This window comes from Pangasianodon hypophthalmus, chromosome 16 (assembly GCF_027358585.1).
Source record: "Pangasianodon hypophthalmus isolate fPanHyp1 chromosome 16, fPanHyp1.pri, whole genome shotgun sequence".
Classification (NCBI taxonomy): Eukaryota; Metazoa; Chordata; class Actinopteri; order Siluriformes; family Pangasiidae; genus Pangasianodon; species Pangasianodon hypophthalmus.
The window spans coordinates 7,955,160-7,980,040 of NC_069725.1; the positions used below are offsets into that span (position 1 = coordinate 7,955,160).

The window sequence follows — 24,881 nt, forward strand, 5'->3', positions numbered from 1 at the left end:
GATGGCTAGATGACTGGGTCAGAGCATCTTTAAAACGGTAGGCCTTGTGGGGTGTTCCCGGTATGCAGTGGTTAGTACCTACCAAAAGTGGCCAAGGAAGGACAACCGGTGAACTAGCGACAGGGTCATGGGCACCCAAGGCTCACTGATGCGCCTGGGGAGTGAAGGCTAGTCTGTCTGGTCTGATCCCACAGAAGAGCTATTGTAGCGCAAATTGCTGAAAAGTTAAAGCAATATGAATATATATATATATATATATATATATATATATATATATATATATATATATATATATATATATATATATGTATATATACACAAAATATCCACCTGACATCTTTTAGGAAATGGGTTTACTGTATCTGCTTCATATAGGAGCATAAAATGATATTTACTCTAATTAAAATGAATTAAAATTAAAATACTATGACACGCTAGTACAAAACAGGTTCACGTATTCAGGAAGCGTATAGAATGAATATAAAAAGTCTACACACCCCTGTTAAAATGGCGGGTTTTTGTGTTGAAAAATTGTAACCCAAGATAAATCAAGATAAATCAAAAACATTGATCATCTTTTGGTTAAGCTATTCCTTTGCTGATTTGGATGTATGCTTTGGGTCATTGTCGTACTGAAAGGTGAAATTCCTTTTCGTCAGCTTACTAGCAGATACGTGAATATTTTGCACTAAAATCGACTGGTATTTGTAGCTATTCATGATTCCCACCACCTTGATAAAAGCCCCAGCTCTGGCTGAAGAAAAGCAGCCTGAAAGCATGATGCTGCCTCCACCAAGCTTCAACGCCTGAACGTGGGTATGGTGTTGTTTTGTTGATGTGGTTTTTTTGCACCAAACATACCTTTTGGAATTATGGAATTGTTATACCTTTTGGAATTGGTTTCATCAGACCATAACACATTTTGCCACATGGTATGGGGTGATTTAGTTGCGCTTATGGGGTGATTTAGTTGCACGGATGTTTTTTGTGAGAAAGGGCTTCTGTCTAACCACCCTGCCCCTACCCCATAGCCCTGACATGTGAAGAATATGAGAGATTCTTGTCACATGCAGAGAGCAATGTGTGTCAGATATTCCTGTAGCTCCTTAAATGTTGCTGTAGGTCTCTTGGCAGCCTCCCTGGTACATTTTTATCTTGTCCTTTTGTAAATTTTGAAGGGACGTCCTGTTCTTGGTGATATCATTGTGGTGCTCCATTTTCTCCACTTGTTGATGATGGTCTTCATAGTGTTCCATGGTACATCTAATGGTTTTATACCCCCCTTTTGATCGATTCCTTTTGACAGCGAGACGCTGTACGTGCTCTGTAAGCTCTTTGCAGACCATGGCTTCAGCAGTCAGATGAAACCAAGAAGATGCCAAGAAAATCCTATAGAAACAGCTGGCCTTTATTTGGGGTTAATCAGAATAATTTCATTGATGACAGCTGTATGATAATTACTTTTGAACATTAGTTCATTCTGAACACAGCCACATCCACAGTTATAAAATGGTGTGCACACTTATGCAACCTGGTTATTGTAACTTTTTTATTTTTCCTATTTTTCCCTAAAATGTTTCTGATCGTTTTTCACTTAATTTTACAGGTTGTAATTTCACACTGATTTCACAAAGTTCTGACAAGATTTATCTTGGTTTCATTTTATTCATCACAAAACCCAGCCATTTTAACAGGGGTGTGAAGATTTTATATCCACTGTATATCAGTTAAATTAATGTTTTTCAGTTTTCTGTTTTCCTCCAACTCCATTAATAATTAATTTGCCATTTATAACACTGGTGAATGAAATGGATACTTATAGATACTAATAACTTTTAAGCTAAAGATTAAAAAATCACACTAACACCTTGAACCATATAATGATAAAAATCTTTCACTTCTTGTAACGGCAAATTCATATACTGTATAAAAAACCTTTATGCCCAATTTACAACATTCATAAATCATCCCTCATCAAGTTATAAATGATTTATGTGATGCTTATAAATGTGTTATGAAGGCCTGATGTAAGTACCCTTCGAATAAAGTCTCAAATCATATTTCTTATAAAATTGTGTAATAACATAAATAACATTTAATATTTCAGCCCTAGAAAGTGAGATTTCTCCAAAATCATGGGTCTTCTGTTTTTCTGTTTTTCTTTTTCTGATTCTAAATACAGATTACTGCCACCTCCTGCTGTGGAGGTACAGAATAAATTACATAAACAAAAGTCAGCTATAGTATTTTTTGTGCTTAAACAGAAGTTGTGAGACGATCATGGTTGGCCCTAGCTCTTTGACATCAGTGTGGTGTGTCACAGCTCTGATTGTACACTCTCCTCAGGAACTCAGCATCTCTTTCACTCACACCTATATTCCAGACATTAAATTGTTTCCTTCGCAGAATGCACACACACCCACCATTTACCTTAAAAAGATTCAACGGAGAGTTTTTGCTATGTGTGTGAGTGTGTGGGTCCATCACACCTCACTTCCTCTCCACATGCTCACACAAGCACGCCGTGTTCTTCCTGTGTCTCTCCCCTCAGCTGGAGGTCCACAGACGGCGCACAGGAACAGGGAGCGCACGACCATGTGAAAGTGTGTGTGTGGATGTGTGCACACAGATCTGCTGGTGACTCACGAAGTGCTCTGGAAATGATCCAGGCCCTATTTTTCTGTTCTCTGTTTTCTTTACATAACACACACCATGCACCCCATGGCCTGGCTATATGTCCTTTCTACTTTGGGGCAGAGTGTGTGATCATGCCAAGATTCTCAGAGCCAGGAGAGAGCAGCCACGCTGGGTGATGCATATTCGCCAAACACAAGGCCTCTTCCAGATAATCAGAATCTTCCTGTATCTTCCGGGAACTTTCCAGTAAGCAACCTGGGCATCTCAGCATATGCTAACAGGACAGCAGCCTGCAGCCCTGCGGGTCACACCATGCTGAAAATAGGGATATCTGCATAAATACGGCTCTGTTAAGGACAAGGCTGGTGAGCAAGTAAACAAAAGGGTGAAGGTGAGTGTGAGAAAGACCTAATGTAAGTTCACACTTTATACCTGGCTCTGTCTTGCTCCTGGGCCGAGCTGAAAGGCAGCCAGTGCTGTGTGCACTGGTGCAGAAGGCCTAATTAAATTAAGTCTTTATTATCACACTGCAGTGGCAGCACTTCTCCCCGTTTCAGTCCGCTTGGCTAACACTTTCTCCTTGAACACCTGCTTGACATCAGCTTCCCTTCCCCACCTATTTATTCAGTCGTCCCCTCAGGCCGGGAGCCCCGGCCTGCTCCAACCTCCACCCCACCTCCCCCCGTAGCACTGTGTAGAGCTTCGCACTCTTTTAATTGTGCCTGAAACTCTTTATATTAACCTTAGAGGTCGAGGCCCAGCAGTAAACAAAGCAGCAGCATGCTGAGCCCTTCCCCACCGGCTGCAGCAGTTTGAGATATTGAGAGGCCGTGGAGGAGTTACAAACTGTTAATGGCAGTTTAAAATATTCGTCTCCCTACTGTGTTTGCCTGGCAAAACAAACTCTACAAAGTGGAGCAGTATGTTATTAAGTGATGGCCTGGCTGAGAGTGAATTCTGAAACACAGTCGAAGTTCCTGAGCCAAGCATTTCAGCTAATCTACAGACTGGACGCATTCTCTCACCCAGCTGTAAAAGTACCACACTTTTTTTAATCTGTCAGCTGTCTTCATCATTCCATGAGCTTTGTCTCTATTCACTATAGCTTTTTTTGTTTCATTTTTCCTCATGTCATTTCTCTCCTTCACTTCCTCCAGCATCAGAAGCCCCCCTCTTCCCTTAACCGCATCTATCATAACTCGCTGCATCTCCATTTCATTCACTCTGCGTTTTTTTTTCTTATCGACATGTTTCCATTTTCCAGCTCACTTTCACTCCATCACCTTCACTCTCCCCCCTGGAGCCATTTTTCATCTGCTCACTTTCTCTTCCACTGTCTTTCCTCCAGTATCCACGGTGCTCCTTGCCAGCGGGTAACACGCTTGCCCTTGGTCAGGCCCTGGGCTTGGCAGCTCCTGTTTTAGGCCAATGTGTTTTTTAGCTCAAGTGGATTAATGGGGGGAGGTGAGGCAATGACGTCAGCCATGCCAGGGCTCTATGGGTATACTGATGTAACCAAAATAGTTGATGCTGCCAAAGGTTGACAAGATTTTCTCAGTCGTTCTTATGTGTGCCTATATATGCAAAGCTAATGCTGCACAAAGTTGAGGTCTTATGAAAGTTGATCCCATCACAGTGGTTAGCTACATATGAACATTACGGGACAGCTAGCTAGCTTAACCAACCACATTTCTAGTAGAAGGTGGTGGCATTGCCTCTTTCTAAATCAAATATTTTATAACTTTTATGACATTTCTCTCTCTCTCTCTCTCTCTCTCTCTCTCTCTCTCTATATATATATATATATATATATATATATATATATATATATATATATATATATATATATATGTCTATCTATCTATCTATCTATCTGTCTGTCTGTCTGTCTATCTTAATACTGAAGTACACTGCAGATAAACACCATGTCAGTGATGTTTTCAAGTAATGCAGCAATGCTAACATACACAAGTTGTATTTTAACCCATCATGTGCACTTGCTTGTGTGGTGGACGCTTCTATCCAAAGTGAATTACAACTGAGACAGGATACAACTGAGCAGTTGAGGTTTAAGGGTCTTGCTCAAGGAGCCAACAATGCTGGGATTTGAACCTTCCCACAGCCTTAGAATTGAGCCACCAATGCCTGATCAGGTTTTGCAGCTGTCTGTTTTGTCTGAATTCATAATTTGGCCCAGTACTGCCTATTAAATGGATATAGCCTGTCAACATGTACTCTGAAGTCAAGTTTAATACATGAAAAGGCAAAGAAATTAATCAATGTCAGATTAAGAATAGCCCAAAAATGTAAAATCTACAACACTGTAAACTCAAATATAAGAAAATGCATTTGTTTTATTAAAAATGCAAAAATGTGTCAGTATTATTGTCCACTTTTAATTTAATAAGCTTAATATTTGTAATTATTGTAATTACAATAGTATGTAATTATTTAATTATGTAATGTAATTATTTTACTAAAATGATAAATTCTTTCAATTACTGTACTGAAAATGTAATTTAAGACAAACTGTAAGCACTAACAGACATGCTGATAACATTATTTCAGCAAAATAAAAAAAGTTATAAAATTTTAAAAAGGGATGGAACAGATAATCTGTCTCTCCAAGCCAACTTTGTGTGCTAACCCTCACCTCACTAGGAGGCTCAGTTGAGCGCCTCCTCTTATTTTCGTCTCCTCTCTCTCCTTGTGGCACTCCATGAATGCCACAAACCATGAGCCACAAGCATGTGACAGCACCTACTCCCTCAGTGCAGTGCAGTGACAGTGACAGTTGCACTACACGCATACTCTCCTTCCCACCCCTCCCCATGCAAACACCCATGCAAACCTACAGTATGACCAGAGAGCATGCTTCCACTTAAATAGAGACATAATCAAGTGATTGCCCAGGTTGCACTTCTCACACTCAAATACAACTTTACACATTATTCATTTAGAAGCCTTATGGCTTTTATGTGTGTGTGTGTGTGTGTGTGTTGTCATTGCTTTGGTACTGCCTATGGGACAACACTGCTGCAGCAGGTTTTAATAAAAGCTGTGTCTTTGGGAATGCTCTGCTGGGAGCTGTGCTGTGTGAGAATGCTGTGAAGATGGTGGGAGAGAGAGAGAGAGAGAGAGAGAGAGAGAATTGCACTGGGACAAGGGGGTTGCTGACTCCAGTGTCATTGCAAGTCCTCAGAGGAGAAGCACTTATTGTTTGATAGTTTCAATATACGGCAGCAGCAGCAGGCTCGATAGAGAGCAGAGTGCTCTACCTCTCCCCTCTTTCCTCCCATCTCTCTCACTCCCTCTCACTCATTCAGCATACATTACCAATCCTATACTTTCCAGCACATCACATAACACATGACATATAAACACCCAGATGTAAGGAGACTATCCATTTGATACATCTTCTCCATAACCCACTATGTTGTCATTCTTCACTTAACTGACATGTCAGATTGCCAAGAAAGTACTAAATGTATCCACAATACCTGGGTACGAAAGACTGACATTCTCAGTGAAACAATTTATTGGGTTAGCAGCAATCTTGTACTCACTAGCTCTCAAGTAACTCTCTCTACAGCCACAAAAGCATAGTGTGTATATCTGTGTCCTGAATTTTACTTAATGAGTAAGATATGGTACACTAGTAAAATGTTCTGAATATTTTAGTACATTGTATGTTTTTTTCACTGTCTGAATTAATATGTTTGATGTACTTTGAGCTCCAAAACATAATTTTATGATCATTTTATATATGTTTCTCTTTATTAAATTTCTAGCATTTTAATCTTTGGTTACCCCAAAAGTGATAAGGGAGAAAACTGCATTTAAACATTGAATTCTGACAGTGGTGCAGGAGCACTGGGGACATTTTGACATCTGGTATCTGATTACAAACTACTGCACGTAGCTTATCCGACAACTTGATCAAAGCATGACATTCACCGCGTGAGGAAATCACGCGTAGCAAGATTATAAATGTCTTTAGGAAGACTGACTGTGTTTAATAACACATTTGTTAAACTGGCTCCTCACACAACATCTTTGCAGGAAGAATGCCTAGGCAAGATTAAAAAAATAAATTAATACATTGCCATGTCATTTTAGTGAAATATATTTACAGTTTGTTGAAATGTCAAAATATGTTATAGATAGAAAATGACAGTTTTGGACAAAACCTAGCTTTTGGTCATTTGCCAGAATTCAGCCAGAGGAGCATCTGATGAGGTTTCACAGAGTGCCACACATATAGATCAATATTTTGGTTAATTTTGTTAACACAGAACTAAAGTCACTTCTCAAGCATCTGTTGTTTGTCGCTTGTTATGGCCATGTGCATTTGTTTTGGTTTTTGTCCTGTCTCTGCCCCGTTGTTTTCCTTATGTGTGCACCTGTCCCCTTTCATCCCTTAATTAGTTTGGTTATTTATACCCTCCTGTTCCTTTATCACTTTGTGAAGTCTTGATGTGTGTTTATGTGCATTACTGAGCCTTGTTTTCTTTCTGCCTACTCCCTGTTATTGTTTTTTGATTATGGAGTACCCCTTTTTGATATGGTCTGCATGTGTATTGAAACCTACACTGAACCATGATGATGGTTTTGGACTGCCTACAATAAAGCCCATACTGAGTTTACACACTTGCATCATGCCTCTTCACACAGCCCATTACATTCACATTTTTCATTTAAAACTGTATCAGTTTGTGAGGTATATGAGGGAAATAAGCTTGACCGCTTGAACCTATCACATTCAATATACATGCCATGAAAGGATCGCACAGTACAACTTGGGTGCTAATCTAGGTAGATAGCTAGATAGTTAGATAGCTAGCTGATTTAGCTAAAGTTAGTGAGAACAAATTTAGCTTTTTATTATATATTATTACAGGTTTGGCTGAAGTCACTGAGTCACTGAAGATGTACACTGAGACCCTGACGCAAACATACCACTCATCTACACACAAAAAAATGTAAATTATCCCATGCCAGCAAGTACTTAACCAGCTGTCAAGCTAGTTGAGATTGTAAGAGGTTATGAGGACCTTTGTAAATTGTATAATTGTGCATATTCATAGGTCATGGCATTTTTCAATGAAGCTGAAAGTGTATAAATGTTCCTAGGCCATTTAGATATTTCCTTGCTCATTAAACAAACATATTAAGCAATTACAGATTATTTTAATGGCTTAAAATTTCATAATCAGGGACACATTAGCAAAGGTAATGAACAAATGAATCAACCATGAAAGGCCACTAACATACCTAATTATTTGTAGATGAAAAAACTTGCCAAAATGGCTCTATGAAAATTAAATTAAGTATATTTTATAAAGGAATAAGAAGTTTGAACACAGGAAAATTTGAGATGTTAAGTATGTTCAAAAAACCCTTTGTATCGTTAATTGTGCCTTTATGTTAAAACAGGATTCTAGAAATTTATGCACATCTGATGTCTCTGTGTCTCTGTGTCTACTCATCATAATATTCCAGTTGGGGCTAAATAAATAACTACAGTAAGAGAAACACAGCATGCTTTGGCCAGTGCTGATGTGGGCGATGGCCTTGGTCACCGGGTCTCAGCTCTTTTCACACAGTCGACTTCATACTGCCCGCTTTGGCCATGCTGCTAAATCAGGCAGTGGCCTTGGCTTTCATTAAACACCTAATGCAGAGCTCTCCCTCTAATGGTAATGGAACGGAGGAGGCTGCCAGCGTAAATTAGAGTGTGCAGCCCGAGTTGGGAGAGATTTTTCTGGCCTTTGGCAGGTATGGCTTGAATTAGCTGTAGCATGCTGTTCCAGCAGTCAGCGTGAGAGCGCTTGTATTGATTTTAAACACTGTTGCACTTCCTATCTGAAAGGGAATGTGTATTACAGGAACTGAGCACATCATTCAGAGGGCGCTTAGCTTTTCTCTCTCAGCATGTTTCTGATTTATTTCTATTTGTTTATAATATAATTATAATATAATTTATTATTTATATGCACACTGCAGGAAGCTAATTCTGTCTTGTCATGAAGTTTGTTTGTCCACATTCTTATATATTTTCCTGCCTTCTGAAATCCATCAAAAAAGAAATTTTGGACAATGGGCCTCATTTTTTAAGCTGAAGAAATTCGAATTTATTTGTATATCATTTGCAGAAGCATTTTCACAAGTTAAGGTGGATTCATGAAAATCCAGTTATTTCGAAAAACATTTGTAACCTATGAGAGCTCCTCAGTTTGTGTAAATTTGCATATAAGGAGACTCACTAATCCTTGAATAGTAGACTTTATAGAATTCATATAATTCATATAATTATCAATATGGAATACATTGTCAAGTTTAACTTGCTTATTTATTTCAAATGCACACACAAATTCAATTAATATTTTGTGAAACTCAATCATTTCACATTAATTCATTACACGCAGTGGCTGTATTACTGTATTACTGGAAAATTTAGAGCACAACACACAGGAAGCTCTCCTTTGCCATTGTCATTTTGTTTTTTTTCAGCTGTCTGTGAGTTTAACTTTAAGGAGTTTTGTGGGCGTCGCTAAATGTAATGTGCCATGAACGCGCTTCGTAATTTACAAGTTTTTTGCCATTTATCAACATATGCACAGGAGTATGAAGAAAAGAACGTAGTTACAGAAACGTTTGTAAACCTGGCAGAAATTTTTAGTTTGGTTTGGCCTATTAGAATATTTACACAAAACTTTTAGAAATGATTGATAAATGAGGCCCATTGTGTGTATTTGGTGAGTATTGGGTGATCTCTCATGAACAACAATGAAAGCACTGATTTAATAAAAGCAGATGAAGACTCCAGAGTAAAATGTCTAACAAAAGCAGCAATAATGTGCTACTTATGTCAATACTTTCCCACCCTCACATTCCAGCAGTACAATATATTATGTACGTTTACTATGGCTGAATGTCAGAATGCCTCTACTTCTATTTTTAATATTTATTTATTTCTCTATATGTATATGTATTTCACTATACAGCACATACAAGGCCCTGTTCTCTGTAGGCCCAATTCTCTTGGTCATACAAATCTCATATTCTTTCTGCTCTTTCTTTGGCCTGGAGCTGTTACATGTTTCCCCCATGTTCACATAGGTGTATGTGTATATGTGTGTGTGTGTTTGTGTGTGGGCCCACAGGCTGTGTCTCCATCCGTGACCTGCTGCATATCTATTACCACCTCCAAGGTTTTCTGAGCTCTCTGTTCTCTGACTGCAGGTGCAGGCAGGCTTCATCTTGCCTGTGGAGCGCTGGAGCAAATGGGCTACATGAAGACATGTTCCAGGACAAAATGTATGAAAGCGTTTAGCTGTGACTCTTGCCTATGACCTTTCGACCATGACCTTGCACAGACCCACTGATCACTGGCAAGAATCGCTTAGGGCCTGTCAATCAGTGTCACTGCAGACAGGTTGCTTGGTCAAACCTGGTACAATATAGCAGAGCTACAACAGCTTCATCCATCTATCCATCTATCTATCCATCCTGATACAAATTCACATGGGCCTACTCACATAAAAACTTGCAAATGGTTAAAGGTTATTGTAACTTTTTATTTTTCCTATTTTTCCCTAAAATGTTTCTGATTGTTTTTTTCTTAATTATTACATGCTGTAAGTTCATAGTGAGGGTGGAAAAAGTTCTGACATGATTTATCTTGGTTTAATTTTTTTCATCACAAAAGCCTTCCATTTTAACAGGGGTGTGTAGACTTTTTATATTCACTGTAGCAATGTTTCTTAACACATAATGACAACTTCTTCCCTTCAAAAAAGCTTTAATTCAATTTAATTTCATTCTGTTTCACAGAATTCAACACATAGACCTCTTCGTGGTAATTACATATTTGCTTCAGTTGTGGTAAAAAGAGATTAGGTTGAAAAACACTGGATTATACCTTTAATATTAAATCAGTGGATGATGTTAGATAAATTCAGTTGCATGAAACCCAACAAATCCACACTCATTTGCAAGAACTACTATAAACTGTGTGAGCATCATCATCATCATCATTCTCCAGCCTCCCCAAACCTTAAGCCCTAAAAGTATAATTGTACGATGTGCAAAGAGACACATAACACTTAGAAAATACATGTTCTATGAAGATTATGCAGAGTGACCTTCAACCCATATGCTGTGTGAATGAGTCTGTTTTGACCACCCCCTACGGCCAGGAATAAATGTACAACATCGAATCCCGTGTCAGTAATAAATGAATGAAGAGAAACAGACTTGATTTCACTTTTTTGTGGCTATGCTATAAAGCCAAGAGGGTGCTCTCTACCTAATTTTCTGCAATTATACAAGGAAATGTCTTATAATTGGCACTTTCTTTATGCCTGCCCATTATCGATGTCCCTTACAGGCATGGAGGCATAGAGAAAATTGGCTGGATGTTGCAGGACCCACAGTCCATTTGCACATGAATGAGGTTTGTTAATAAGAGCAGAGAGAAAGAGAGAGAGACCGAAGGGAGTGTGTGAAGGGAGAGAAAGCGAGAAAGCACTTAGACTTGTGGTCAGTTTTTATTTTATCTGTGGCAGTCTGCACTCCCTGGATGAAACTGGAAGGAAAGGATGCAAGCAAGTAAGCGAGTGGTGCTCAGAGTCTGGCACAGAGGCAGTGAGGCCCAGAGCTGTCTAATAGGCGAAGAGCGGTTGCTGCTAATTGGGAGTGAAGCGCGGATTCATCGCGGAAGAAATAGAGAGACTGTGTGTGTTTGTGTCTGTTTCTGTTCTGCTATTCTACAATATAGACTTGCAGGACAGGAGTCACAATGCTCATGCCTTGGGTAGAAACCCACACAGTACATGCTCAGCATTGCAAAATACTACCCCATAAGATACAATGCGTAATATGGTGAAGGAGGTAAGGAGAAATAAAATTCGGTGTCATCATCTCTTCAACCTGTAATAACCTCCTCCTCTCCTTCTTTTCCTGTTTTAATCATGTTCCTGGAAATTAGCATGTAAATAACATTAAGAATAGTTTACTGAATTTAAGAGTCAAAGAAAAAAAAATGTATCGCATGGGCTGAATGCTGTTAGACTACAGAAATGTGGCCCAGGGTCATGGCTGAACTCTGGCATTAGCCATGCTAATGCTCAGAATGCACTGATACATAACATAAAGTAGGCCTATGTGAATGGCTGAAATGAAACTACCAAAAATCTATATAAAATAAATCATTTTGTATTTTGAAAATATGTGACATGAGATGAGTAGTGCTACTTTAGTGGATAATGGTGGATAATGTTAAAGGTCTGGTGAAAATTAGATAATGTTAATGTTAGTTATCCCTCAGAAGGCAAGACTAAATCATGAAAGGATTGAGAGTCAATAATTTTTAAGTATTTCTAAAGCATTTCTGAACCATGAATTTTAACTTGCTGTTATAGTTATATTCTCCTCCTGTGAGTTAGCAAGATTTTACATAGCTACAAGCTTATAGCATCTTTCCTTGCTAGCTAACATCCTGCTTGCTAGATAGCAAAACATGATGAATGTGAAATCTTTAAAACACTTATTAAACACCAGTTGAAAAATGTTTTAGCACATGCTAACTGTCTATTTCATTCCTAACAAGTCAGTCAGCACAAACTGCTGCATAGTTTATAGTTCATAAACAGTAGATACCACTGATTTGATTAGTGCTACATTGTGCTAGCAGAGAATTTTTTAGCATGATGTGAGTGCCTGGTCTAAAAAATCAGTTTACATGCTGACGATACAATCATTTTGATACAAATAAAATATAAACCTTTTCTACAACCACGAAAGACAAATGATTCCAAATATGCTATTTAAGTACATGAGAAAAACTGGCATCTTTGCTAAGGCTAAGCTGTACCATGCTGCCATCTTAGGTCTGTCGCCTTAGCTGATATCATTCCCATAAGAATAACATAGCATGGTTATTACTTTTCAGACTCACACATTTAGACACTCAATCGCCACTGTTTCACTATCATTTTCAGAAAAATTTTATCTGGAGACACACTGACCGATAGTTAAAAGATACCTCTGGCTCCACAGGTCCTGAATACAGCTACAACTTAAGAATGAGTCAGACCTGCACATTTCATCAGTAACTTTGCAGAGCGACCAGTTGAAAATGTTCACACATACACATGCACACACACACACACACATCTTTGTTTCCTCCTCTCTGCACACCGTGGACAGCTCTTGTCTCACACTTTCATCTATTAACAAGTGGTTAATTTGCAGCTAGATATGAACACATTAGCATGGTGTTAACAGAGCAGATGAGAGCGAAGCTGCGTGCTAAGAGCTTCGCTAATAGGCTATTTGGAGTTATTAGTCTACATTAATATTCCATTACCTGTCAGCACTCACTCAAAGAAAAGAGTTAAGCTTTTGAAACTGCCATGAATGGCTACCAATATCAAACACCCAACTTTTAAGATGAGAGAGAATCTCAAGTGGGCGATTAGAAGAAACTCCAGTTAATAGCCTAATTTGGGCCATGAAACGTAATCATGGAAATTCAGAAAGAAATACGCCCATCTTCATATGAAAAGGAATATATGTCTTACCTTGTTTTAGGGGATGTTGTTAACCATTCATCATGCTTCTCAAAGGTTATCAAGTAAGCTGCAATTTCCTGCAAGAGAAGAAAGACAAAAAACATAGACAAAAAAAATGTGTTACACAATAACAATCACAGCTTTTTTAGCACTTGCATAAAACAAGGTGGAACATATGGATCTAAAGTAAAATAAGAAAAGCTTTATGGGATTTCCATTCACAGGTTCAAGTAAAACAAAATGAAATGGCATGAAACAAAGACATTCAGTCCACGATGGAACCATTATCATCAAACTGAGACGTAGTGCATTCAGGCCTCGAAGCTCTGATCAAAAACAACAGGTATGAGGGAAAGAGATGTTTGCCATTCTGCAAATCAGAAGTGTATGCACAGACAATGTCTCTCAGCTTTAGTAACACAGTTTGATATGTCTAAATATCAGTCTCTAGTTGAGTGTAGTTGATCTCAGTCAGGTGCAGCTGTCACAGCACAAAGAGGACAAGAGGAAGACTGAACTATGTGCTATTATTTCTCCGCAAAGTTAATCACAGCAAATAAAAGGAGGCTACGCCTGAAAGACAACCGCATGATTACTTGTGACAGGAAACCATTCACTTCTCACCCGGGGCATTTGTCATTTTGCTCAAACCAAGAGAGCAGAGAAAACAACAAGGGTGACTGATGCTATCAACACAAATCAGATTATTCACCATTCAACCTCATTATACACTATTATAAGAAGAGGAAAGACAGAAAGGGAAAAAAAACAAGATTCTCATGATTTAAACAGCATCTCTTCAGATCAAAATGTCTGACAGCAGTCGCATTGTCTCTGACAAACTGAATGTGAGTGAAACCAAGCGCGTTTGTGCCGCGCTGACAGCTCACCACAGTAAGAAGCTGGTGACAGTATGAGGGGAAAAGTTCATTCTGCTCTGATCTCTTCACGCAGAGGTGTTTCTGGAATTCTGTCAGTCGAATGCAAAACAGACACACTGAAAAGCTTCTACGTCAGAGATCGGCAGGATTGTCACATTGCAGTTGGCATATTATTGCATTTTGCATAGTTCAATATCTTCTAATTTGCTTAAATAATTCACTTAAATAATTAAGCAATTCTAATGTTAATTCTAATCTTAATTTAAAATACAATAGTCAATACATTTGTTTTCGCACATATTCGACTAGGCGGTTTGCTCAAGTAATCTAAATTAATTGCATTGTGGTCAATATCCTCAGTGTATCTGATGCCGCCAAGATTTTAGCTTATCGATCTCATTTACCAATGAAAAATCATTAATAATAACACCGAATGCAATCCATTTCAAACAACCACAAGGTGTCAGCCACAAAATACACTAATGGGTCATGGCTGGCTCACTATACTCCGTTTTGGCACGCTGGGCACCAGAGGAACCCAGAAACACAGTTTCTGGAGGACCAAGATGCCTAACTTGCCAAGGCAGTGGGAAGAAACCCAAGGTGCTGTCTGAGAAACCCGGGCATTCTGATTCAGAGTGGTTTTACTTTCATCATGGTTGAAGGGAGAGATGACATGCTGAAATGGAGAAACCCTGCTGTGAAGAGTCATAGATTCTGCTCTCTGCAAAGACTCATGTTCTTTGTCCTGGCAAAGAGAACAAGATGAGTATTCAGTACCAGGGAGGAATATGATAGAAGGCTGTGCATAAATTATGAACTTTAATACTTAGCAGAGAAGAATGAGAGAGTTTAACAGCACAAAAAAGAGTGATGCAGGACTTTTGAATGGTGCATTGGTAAAAAGTTCGCCCTACTGTCAAGAGAGTTCGAATCCTTTTAAAAGCATAACTATCTGTGGCTGGGGGTCCAAGAAGGCATAATAAGTAGCACCTTTCTCTCTCTCCTGTCAATCAGAACCCATGCATATGTACAAGATCACGTTCCTCCAAGCATGTTGAGCTGCCCTGTGACATGGAATGAACAGCAGGTTGAAACAATGTGGCTCTTGGCTTCAAGCAACAAACACGGGTTACCCTCATTCTCTAAGACTGATATAGGGAACTAACTAATGTGCGTGTCTTGGTGACAACTAAATGTGAACACCCTACATAAAGCTTTAATTCATATGCACTGAAAACGCTGAAAAATGATTTGAACATCATTAATAGTAAGGATTCAACCTTCTGTCTATAGTGAGAGAGAAAGCTAGGGGCGAAGGTCCTACTGTTTCCTTGAAGCCCATTAGAGACCCCCCTCCCTTTACATCGCTCTCACATTAAAAGTCAACATGTCGACCTCAGTGCTGAGGGATGAGAGCAGAGGCCTGGTCCAGCAAATAAAAGCCAAGCTCAGCCTCGCCACTCCCTACCTTACTAACCTCCTCTCCGAACAGATGTCGAGGATTATTCCAACCCCCCAATCAACCATAAAGGTGCAATAACCTTACGGCGAGAAAACAAACAAAAACAGACGTGCCGCCGTTAAGCAGCTGCAAGAGACAAACTTTGCTGGGTGTTATAATGATTGTGGGATGGAAGTGGGGTGGTAGCACACTTTCAGGTTGACTAGGTAGGGTTGTCAGGAGTGTACAACTGTTTGTATGTTGATGATGCATCTATGGCCAGCAACTGTCAACTATCTCTGAACTTGTTGTGCTGACCTTGCAGCCAGTAGCCACTCAGAAACACTCAAACATGCTCTCTTTTCATCCTTTCATCTGTCTCTCTCTCTTTTGTTCCTTCATGTAAGCTTTAGACATTTTAGGCAGCTGCACAATAGCTGTCCCGATTATTACACACATAACCATAACCATTACAAGCGCATGTACTGATGCTTAGTATATGCAGGATAAACTAATTCCAAGGACGTACATCACCTTCTTAAAACAGCAATGACCTGTTACTGAGCTCGCTATGAGCCTGATATTATCGCAAACCTTTATTCTAACACTAGCATAGAGGAAATGAAGATTTGACATAGGTGAGACTGGTCAAATTCATGTATCAAGACTATATGTAAGAAATGCTGATTATGAAGAAAAGACTCAGCCTGCATGTATTTAATATGCTAAAGGGTTCAGTAGTTCAGCAGTGCAGCCCTCTCCTTTACCCTTCTTCCCTGTCTGAGATGTCATTTTGACATGTCATTTTCTAAATGCTAAAAAGAGAGCCTCTTAAAGGCACACATTCATTATACCTTCAGAGGCTCATAAGACAAGAGCCAACAACATTGACTTCTGACTTTTCACTCACACTGTCACTGTGGGCAGGTGTAAAGTGGGTGGGTTCTGGCTTGGACATGTCTGAGAGAACAAATATGGCATTTTTAGATGGAAGGGCCAACACATTTCCCTCCTTTCATGGAAACTGACATAAGCGAAGCAGAATTTAACACTGCCTACTTTTCAATCAAGTAGAGAGAGGATCAGGCAGGACATCTAACATTTCCTTGCTCCATGCACCAAGTGACTGGCTAGAAAAACATTTAACCACACGTTTCAGCACCAGCATGGACCCACCATGTTTTTGCATTCTCTTCAATAGCTTGCCTGATGTCTACAAAGAAGTATGTTAAAAGTATCAAAACTCTCTCAATGGTACTGATTGGTTAAAACATCTGTAGCTGCCCTGTTAAAAAGGAGACTGGCATCTTCTTGGCATTATCTTAGCAGGAATCCGTGTCTGTAAACACATCCATAATAACTTGCTATCCTATGAGCTATTCCATGCAACATGCACAGAAAAGCTGGGCAAAATTAGAGGAATGAATCTTTCCATTTAAATACTAATATCTGATGCAGCACTTCTGGATTATTTAATTTTGAAAATCTTTGAAAAACACCTTGAGGAGGTGATGGCAAAAAATTGACATTTAAAAATGATCAAATGGGTTCATCATTCACCGAGTGCAGTTTCACGGGTAGCATATGTCAACCTCATTCTTTCAACCCACTCTGAACTTCACTTCAGTCTCCAAGACATCGGTGAGACACGAAAAAGAAGGGCACTGCACTAAAACCCACTTTCATGCTTCCAATTGTCAGAAAGATACCAATAAGACCCAGATCTCTTCTAATTAAAGTGGGATAAAGGGGGCTTTTTAAAATATAACACTAATGTGCTTGAAAACAGATCCCAGTAAAAATAATAGATAGATAGATAGATAGATAAGCACACCCAAAAATGTGTAGGGAATTTAGCATTTCATATATCCATGTGGATATTGTATTGTAACTGTTATCAGCACTCCATGCTGTGTATCATTCTGACCTTGCCCTGTACTTGAAAGCAGGAATTCTTGGCAGGAGGGGCAGATGGATATGAGAGGGGAAAAGAGAAGAAGAGCCTCACATCCGACTGCGCTCTCCAGGATCCCTTGCTTTTGCTGGAACGTAAGGTCATCCGATATTTCCTCCAGGGCAGCCCATGAAAGCGACCTGGCTGGTAGAGGGTGCAAATGGATTTGCGAGGGGACAATGGAGAGGATTGTGCTACCCAGGCCATCTCCTGGGGCAAATAGGGATGCAATTAGGCATAAGAGAGAGAAATCTCAGGGAGGGACAGTGAGGATGTTTGTGGGAGGACGAAGAGGTGAGAGGATAAATGAGAGTGAGAGAGGGAGATGTGCTATGGCTCTAAGAGAAGGCAGGAGGATCAGTAAAGGTCAAGGGCTTCAGAATAAGCCACAAAGCTACGTACTCACAGCAGAGCTCATTAAAAACAAGCACGCTCATTTGCTTAGCAAGATGTGGGGTGTACATCAAAAGTTGTTCTTTTACGCAAAAGCAGAAGAGTAAGGTTGCTTTGTCATTTAATATTTCTTTAATCTTGTTCAAGATTTCCTAAACTAGAATGGCTTGCTCCTAATAAATCCAGTCAAACTCTTGAAAACAAGAATTCATCTGACATTTAATGAAGGAGATAGTTGTTTAATCCTACTAACTACAGTTGAGCCCAAAAGATGGTAGGATAGTGAGTATGGAGACAACAGAAGCACTCTACCTTCTGACAGCTGCAGTAGTCAACTGCTGGCATGGCATGTTGCTGCTCTATGAGTCCCAAAACAGGGTTAAAATGCCATCCTCTCCAATGCCTTGCCAATTAATCCGTGCACTGGCTGTCTAGGGGAAGCCGTGTCGAGAACCAGGGGCCACAGGTTTCACTTTACAGCCCCTCCATTACCACCCACCCACCAAATTTTAAAGCCCATGATGCTCTATGTCTCAGCATCACCTCTTGCCAAGAGGTTTTGGCCATCAAGCTGCCGACTAAACAGAAAGCACCAGGATGTGTTGTGCTCAGCGAGCCAATTTGCAGGACGGAGGGAACCCTTTCAGCATGGTGGAAGCATCTGCCCTGGAAAAAAAGGCAGGTGGAATACATCTCTAGGGCACAGGAGACCCTTCTCTCTACTTTTAAAACCAAGGCTGTTTGCTCTTTGCCTTCACCTTCGCATTTAAAATCTGTGTGGCTATACCTCTTTCCCAGAATCAAAAAACAGGACAGGAGGACGTGCTCCAAATGCCTTCATTATACACAGAGTATGGTAAGGCTGGGATCAATTTTGAATCAATCTCGAATAGCTTATATGTTTTTCCAGCTGGTGGTCAGTTCTTAGCTTGGCACACACCATCTCCCTAAGTCTCACAACATTCTGTATGGGTATACTCATTTTTCTGCCACTCCTATCTCCCATCAGTCTGGCCTTTTGTTTCCATGGCCTAAACTCAAAGTGCAGTAACAGAGAGATGTAAGGGAATGGAGAAAGAGGTGTGGTGCCTCTGGTACTTTGTGAGATTGTCTTGTTGCTGATGCTAGACTTGCTCTCTGAAATTCAAATGAAAGTGTCCTTTCAGAAAGTGTCATCATTAAGACGCGTGAGAGATTAATGGTCACCACTATCACCAACACCAATTCCTTCCATTCCACTTTACAGCTACCTTTGACAGGTTAAAGTAGGGCTGCACAAAAATGGAATTAAAATCACAATCTTGATTAGTTTTTCAATCCAATTCAATTCAAAAACAGTGTTGTTGCACTTAGGCAGCGCACTATTCCTCCGTGACCTTAGATATGCACACTATCTTAAGCACTGAGAATCTACAAAAAGTAAAAGGAAACATTGAAAAGCTAATCTGTGAGTGAATTTTCAAATAAATCAAATGCCCACTTGACAGAAAAAAGAACAAATTTGTTCAGTCTCGCTATTGATCTCTAAGCTGCTGTTATGAACACTTAATCATTTCTTTCGTTTTCTTTCTTTCTTTTTTACTTAATTAAGTAATATCTAATTTAATACTGCAAAATCTGGGTTAAGAAAAAGTAACTTAATGTAAACCTATGTGCATATGATCTGCATAATGAAGCTTCTCAACCCAAAGTGACCTACATGTGTAAGAAATGAGAAGGATATTGAGGGTTGTGTGTGTGTCCAACAACACAGGATAGATATATATCCTATTCCTCCCACTCAGGAGGAGAGAATGAGCAGTTCTTTTGCTGGGACACAATAGGATACTCTATTCCCACATGCAGCGATGGAGTGGCTCATTTGTATCCGTCTGCTATACACTTCCTCTCTCTGCTGCTCCACAGGGAGCAGTCAGGTTCATGTCCCAGAGTCCTGCGGCTTTCTCCTCCAATATGTCCTCACATCTACACTCTGAGTCCTCTATATCATACCTATCCTTCCTAACATCTCAGCACCCACCATCCTGCCCATCCACCAGGTGTTACCACATGAGCAGGCTACCAAGGCTGAATTTCTGAACACATGTGGTGTATATGTAGCATTCTTCTCCAATATTTCCTTCTCATTATGTCTATAGCAAAGACTCTCCCCTACCTAACATCTCAGCATCTACCATCCAGCCCATCCACCAGATGTTACCACATGGGCATGCTAACAAGACTCATTTCCTCAACAAGCATGATGAATTCCTGAACAATGAGATTTATCTACACTCAGAGTCCTTATCTTGCTTATAGCAGGAACTCTCCCCTTCTTAACATCTCAGCATCCACCATCCAGCCCAGCCACCAGGTTTTACCACATGGGCATGCTGCCAAGGCTGATTTCCTGTACAACCATAGTGAAATGCTGAACAAGCATGGTGTATCTGCTGTGCTCTACACCAGTGTGTCCTCCCATCTACACTCAGAGTTGTCGTGCTTATTACTTGAGTATGAAATCACCCCCTCCTAATATTTTACCATCTACAAATCAGCCTATCTTTCAAATATTACCTTATGGGCATGCTACCATGAGTTCCTGAACAAGTGTGTGGTATCTGTGGTGCTGTCCTCCAATGTGTCTGCACATCTACACTCGGTAGTTTTGGTTATTCTTCAAGCATTCTTCAAGCATTAAATCACTCCTTCCTAATTTACCAAACATTACTACTTCACCACACTACCATTGTTTCCTGAAGTGTGGGGTATCTATGGCTCTCTTTTCCCTCACAACTTCATTTGGAGTCCTGTTCAGAACAAATGCTGTGTATCTGTGAAGACATGAGCTTGGAAAACCTTGCTTCAAACGTACATCCATTGCACATCCAGTATATCTGATTTACCCCTTGCAGATAACTGGCGCCCCTTGAAGTATGCCCTTATGCAAAGACAGTGTTTAGATTTTTTTCAAAATTTCAGCTGTTTTTCTTGTATTAGTAGGTAAAAAGCAATCAAATCTGTCTTCACTTCATTTGGACAAAATGGTAAAAATCCATTCTCTTTTCTGTCTGCATAATCTTCTCAAACTGCCAATTACTAAAAAAGTACGTCTAATTCCGCCATGCTGTCTGGTGTTTGGCTCTGGCTGTAATCCCTGTGAGAGAGGCTCGTTTTGGGGGATCATGAGCCAGAGTGAGATGTGAATCTCACTGTCATTGAGCTCCACTGAAGAGAGTCCCCATGGGCTGATGGGTGATAGATTCGGGGAGAGACAAAACAGTTTCCAAAGCCCCATGTACCCTATTACTGACACAGCTGAATCTCCTCCATCAAAGACTCCTGTCTCTGTGACCTCCCCTCTCTCCCCAGGCCCAACCAGTGGGCCTTGCCCTTGCCTTTGTGCAATCTGCCAGCTTGTTTATTTCAGCCAGCCAGAATCAATTAATGCTGGAATTATCCTGTGAATTTCACCATTCAATGGTGCAAATGACTGCCCTTGCGTGAAACCAATTTCAAATTTCTGGTCCAAGTATTGCCCATAACCAGCTACTGGGCTCTCTGTAAAATTAAACTGGACTGCCATTGCTGGTCAGGTTTATGGTTAATGTATGTGTGTTTGCATACTCTGGTCTAAAATTAGTAAAATTAAAAACACATAACCTGTGCATCAATATCTGGATAAACATTAATTCCAATCTTGTTCTTGTTTTCATCTAGCATTTATATGTGTTCTCATTGTCTTTATTCTACACATTCTGTAATTGGATCTCAGTTCTCCTGTGCAATATGCAAATATGCTAGCTAGCTAGGTTGAGTGTGGGAAGTCAGCCAGCTGTCAGCACGCCAAGAGTCAGCTCGCCAGAGATTATTCTCTTGTACAGCCTGTACTTACTTTTTCTCCATGGAAGAAAGACAGTTGTCTATTAGCAGACAACATAAATGATGACAGGCCCTGTTAGCAGCAATTGAGATACTAGCTATCGTAAATGCTACTACAGTGAACCAACTGGTCAATGTGGAGGAAGTAAAGGAGTCATTTTTGCTACTGGTGTGATACATTTTTGCAGGTTTTTCATGGTGTTCTTTTTTTAATTACATAATTTTTAATCCTGTGTTAAGCCTTCTTCACTACTGATGGCGAGCTAAAAGAAGCACACCCCTACAACAATGAAACACTACATGTGATGGTCTGACTGATATGATCTGATTCTGATCATGCTATGAATGGTTGTCCGACTCTTATGCCCCATTTACACTTTGATGTAACATGTGAGATCAAGACTGGATCTCCAAAAATGCCAAAAATGGATATTCATGCAAGGGCCTAATGTTTAAACCAGCAGTCGACAATTAGAATCAATAAATGGGTGTTGTGGGAGACATACCATTTACTTCCGCTTCTATAGAAGGTATGACTAAAATACTCAGAATAAAATTGTACTGACAGGAAAAATGTGCCTGTTACAGAAAGAAGTATTACTTTAGCTCAGCTCAAAAACAGTGCTCTTGAGAAAAGAGGATCCACACAAAACATGACTGAGGCAGAAGCCTAAGATATGATACAGATTTTGTTCCCTGAGAGCAATCATTCAAGTTCTCTCTCTCCAACTCATGCACACTCCATTCCCCTCTTACCTTCTCCTTGTTTTGGCTTTCCCGCCAGTGTGCTGCCTGATTTGATTTGTCTTTGAGGAGGACCGCAGTTTTTAATTGAAGTGTGTTTGTGCTATCAGTCCAGAGCATCAGCCAGGCTGCCTTTGTTTAGCTTTCAGCCTGCCTGCCAGGTAGCCCACTCCCACTGCTCGCTGCTGCCTCTTTGTGCTGAGATTACAATAAAGAGAAACTGTGACTGTGAAGGTCACACCAAGATTGAGTCAAATCCAGCAAAAGCTCTCCTTGACGACGTTTACCTTTTGAATCGCGGCCAGGCTATTGTCTCACCGTAAACCCATGAGGCGCTGTGCTGCTGCAGTGTCATTTCTCCTCAGCTCTCAGATTTGGCATAAAGCATCACTCATATCTGATGATATCCTTGTTTCAATTTGATCTGTGCACTGCCTGAACCCCCTGAATTATCAGAAATCTAGCTCTGCACTAAACCTTAGATACAGCCTTCTTTATGGCTGTTTCTTTCCTTCTTCCTCTCCAGACACAACAGACTCTGATGACCTTCTGCTCTATGACTTTAGACATTCACTTTTAGAAACACCTTTGTGTTTTGCTTGCTCCAGATACTCTTCAATTTGTTAAACAAGATAGCAAGGTCTAAATTGTCAACTAGTTTACATTGGCTCCTGTGCTATGTATTAAGTTAGGTGTAAGAAAGTCCCCATGTTAGACAACAATCTAGTCATCTCACAAAGTTTTCCAAGAAAGGATATGACATAAAAAGGTGTGTCAGGGTCACACCTAAAGAAGCAGTCCAGGACCACTATTTCATCCACCATTACAATCCATTTATAGATCATTTCCCAGAGCAGTTTCAACTGGACAGAGCCCATGTTTATCCCATGCTGGATACACCTGTTTAGCTCAGACGTGGCATGAAGAAGCAATGTTGCAAATCTCCATCATTTTCAATTTCTCCCTTTATTTCATTCATTTTACCAAGTAAAAAATGACAAATGGCTTAAATAAATAAATAAATCATTGAGTGCAAAGATGAATTTAGGAGTGAGCAGCTGTCACGGTGTAATACAATTCATGGCCATGCATCAGCGTTACTGGAGGCGGCTCTGGCACTCAGGCGAAAACTCAAGAGTGCCAGCTGCCAGCACATCAATCCCCCTCATCAAAGTAAAGCACAGACAGATCCAGCATCAGCATAATCCTTCATGAAAAAACTACATATCAAACACCAATCAAAGAGAAGTATCCAATTTGAGCGCATCCATAAAGAGCACTTCCAACTATACATTAATGTTCTTCAACACTCGATCAAAGTAACGCCATCCATGATGTAAATTAATGTTCTCCTATAGCAGGTGTATCCAGCGCCATTAACACAGCCTGAATGCATCACTTATGGTTAAATATGTGGTCGAAATTTGGTGCTGCTAAATGATCTGTATGATGATGATGATAATGATGGATGAATGAGAGATTTGACTTTCACAAGTGTGACCGTGAGATCTAGAGTAACTTGACCTCTTGCTCAGGAGTCATTTGAAGGTTAGGTTGGGGCCCTCAAAATATCATTCTAATCTCTTTCTCATGCTTAATGCTTATACAAAGGATATAAAAAGGTTACACACCCCTATTAAAATGTCAGGTTTCATGATGTAAAAAATGAAACCAAGATAAATCATGTCAGAACTTTTTCCACCCTCAATGTGAAATTATATATAAAAATTAAGTGAAAACAATCAGAAACAGGAAAAATAAAAAAAACTTACAATAACCTGTTGCATAAGTGTGCACATGCTTTTATAATTGGGGATGTGGCTGTGTTCAGAATGAACCAATCACATTCAATCTCACGTTCAAAAGTAATTATCATAACCCCAAATAAAGACCAGCTGTTTCTATAGGATTTTCTTCAAATCATCCTGGTTTCATCTGACTTCTGAAGCCATGGTCTGCAAAGAGCTTACGAAGCCTGTACACGGTCCCACTGTCGAAAGGTATAGATCGGGAGAGAGGTGAAAAAAAAAATTAACATTAAAAAAAACATTAGATGTACCACGGAACACTGTGAAGGCCATCATCATCAAGTGGAGAAAATGGAGCACCACAGTGACATCACCAAGAACGTTTATATGTCGTAATTTCACATTAAGGGGGGAAAAAGTTCTGACATGATTTATCTTGGTTTAATTTTTTTACATTACAATAACCTGCCATTTTAACAGGGGTGTGTAGACTTTTTATATCCACTGTAGCATACGTCAGTACAAAAAAATTACTTGTGAAAAACAGGACACTGAAGTCTAAAATAGTCTCGCAAGCCCAACTTCTAGGATTCCAGACCTCTAACGCAAATATATAACTAAACATATCATCTATAAGGACAT

The 24,881-nt window shown here is 39.8% G+C and overlaps 1 protein-coding gene across 6 annotated transcripts in view; it reads right to left on the minus strand.

Moving 5' to 3' along the window:
• camta1a (calmodulin binding transcription activator 1a) overlaps positions 1–24,881 on the minus strand; it is a 376,271-nt gene that overhangs the window by 202,818 nt on the left and 148,572 nt on the right. For all 6 annotated transcript variants that reach the window (XM_053240813.1, XM_053240818.1, XM_053240812.1 and 3 more), the window contains one exon: positions 13,224–13,291. In XM_053240813.1, coding sequence (XP_053096788.1) covers positions 13,224–13,291 — 68 coding nt within the window. The remainder of the gene's footprint in view (positions 1–13,223; positions 13,292–24,881) is intronic.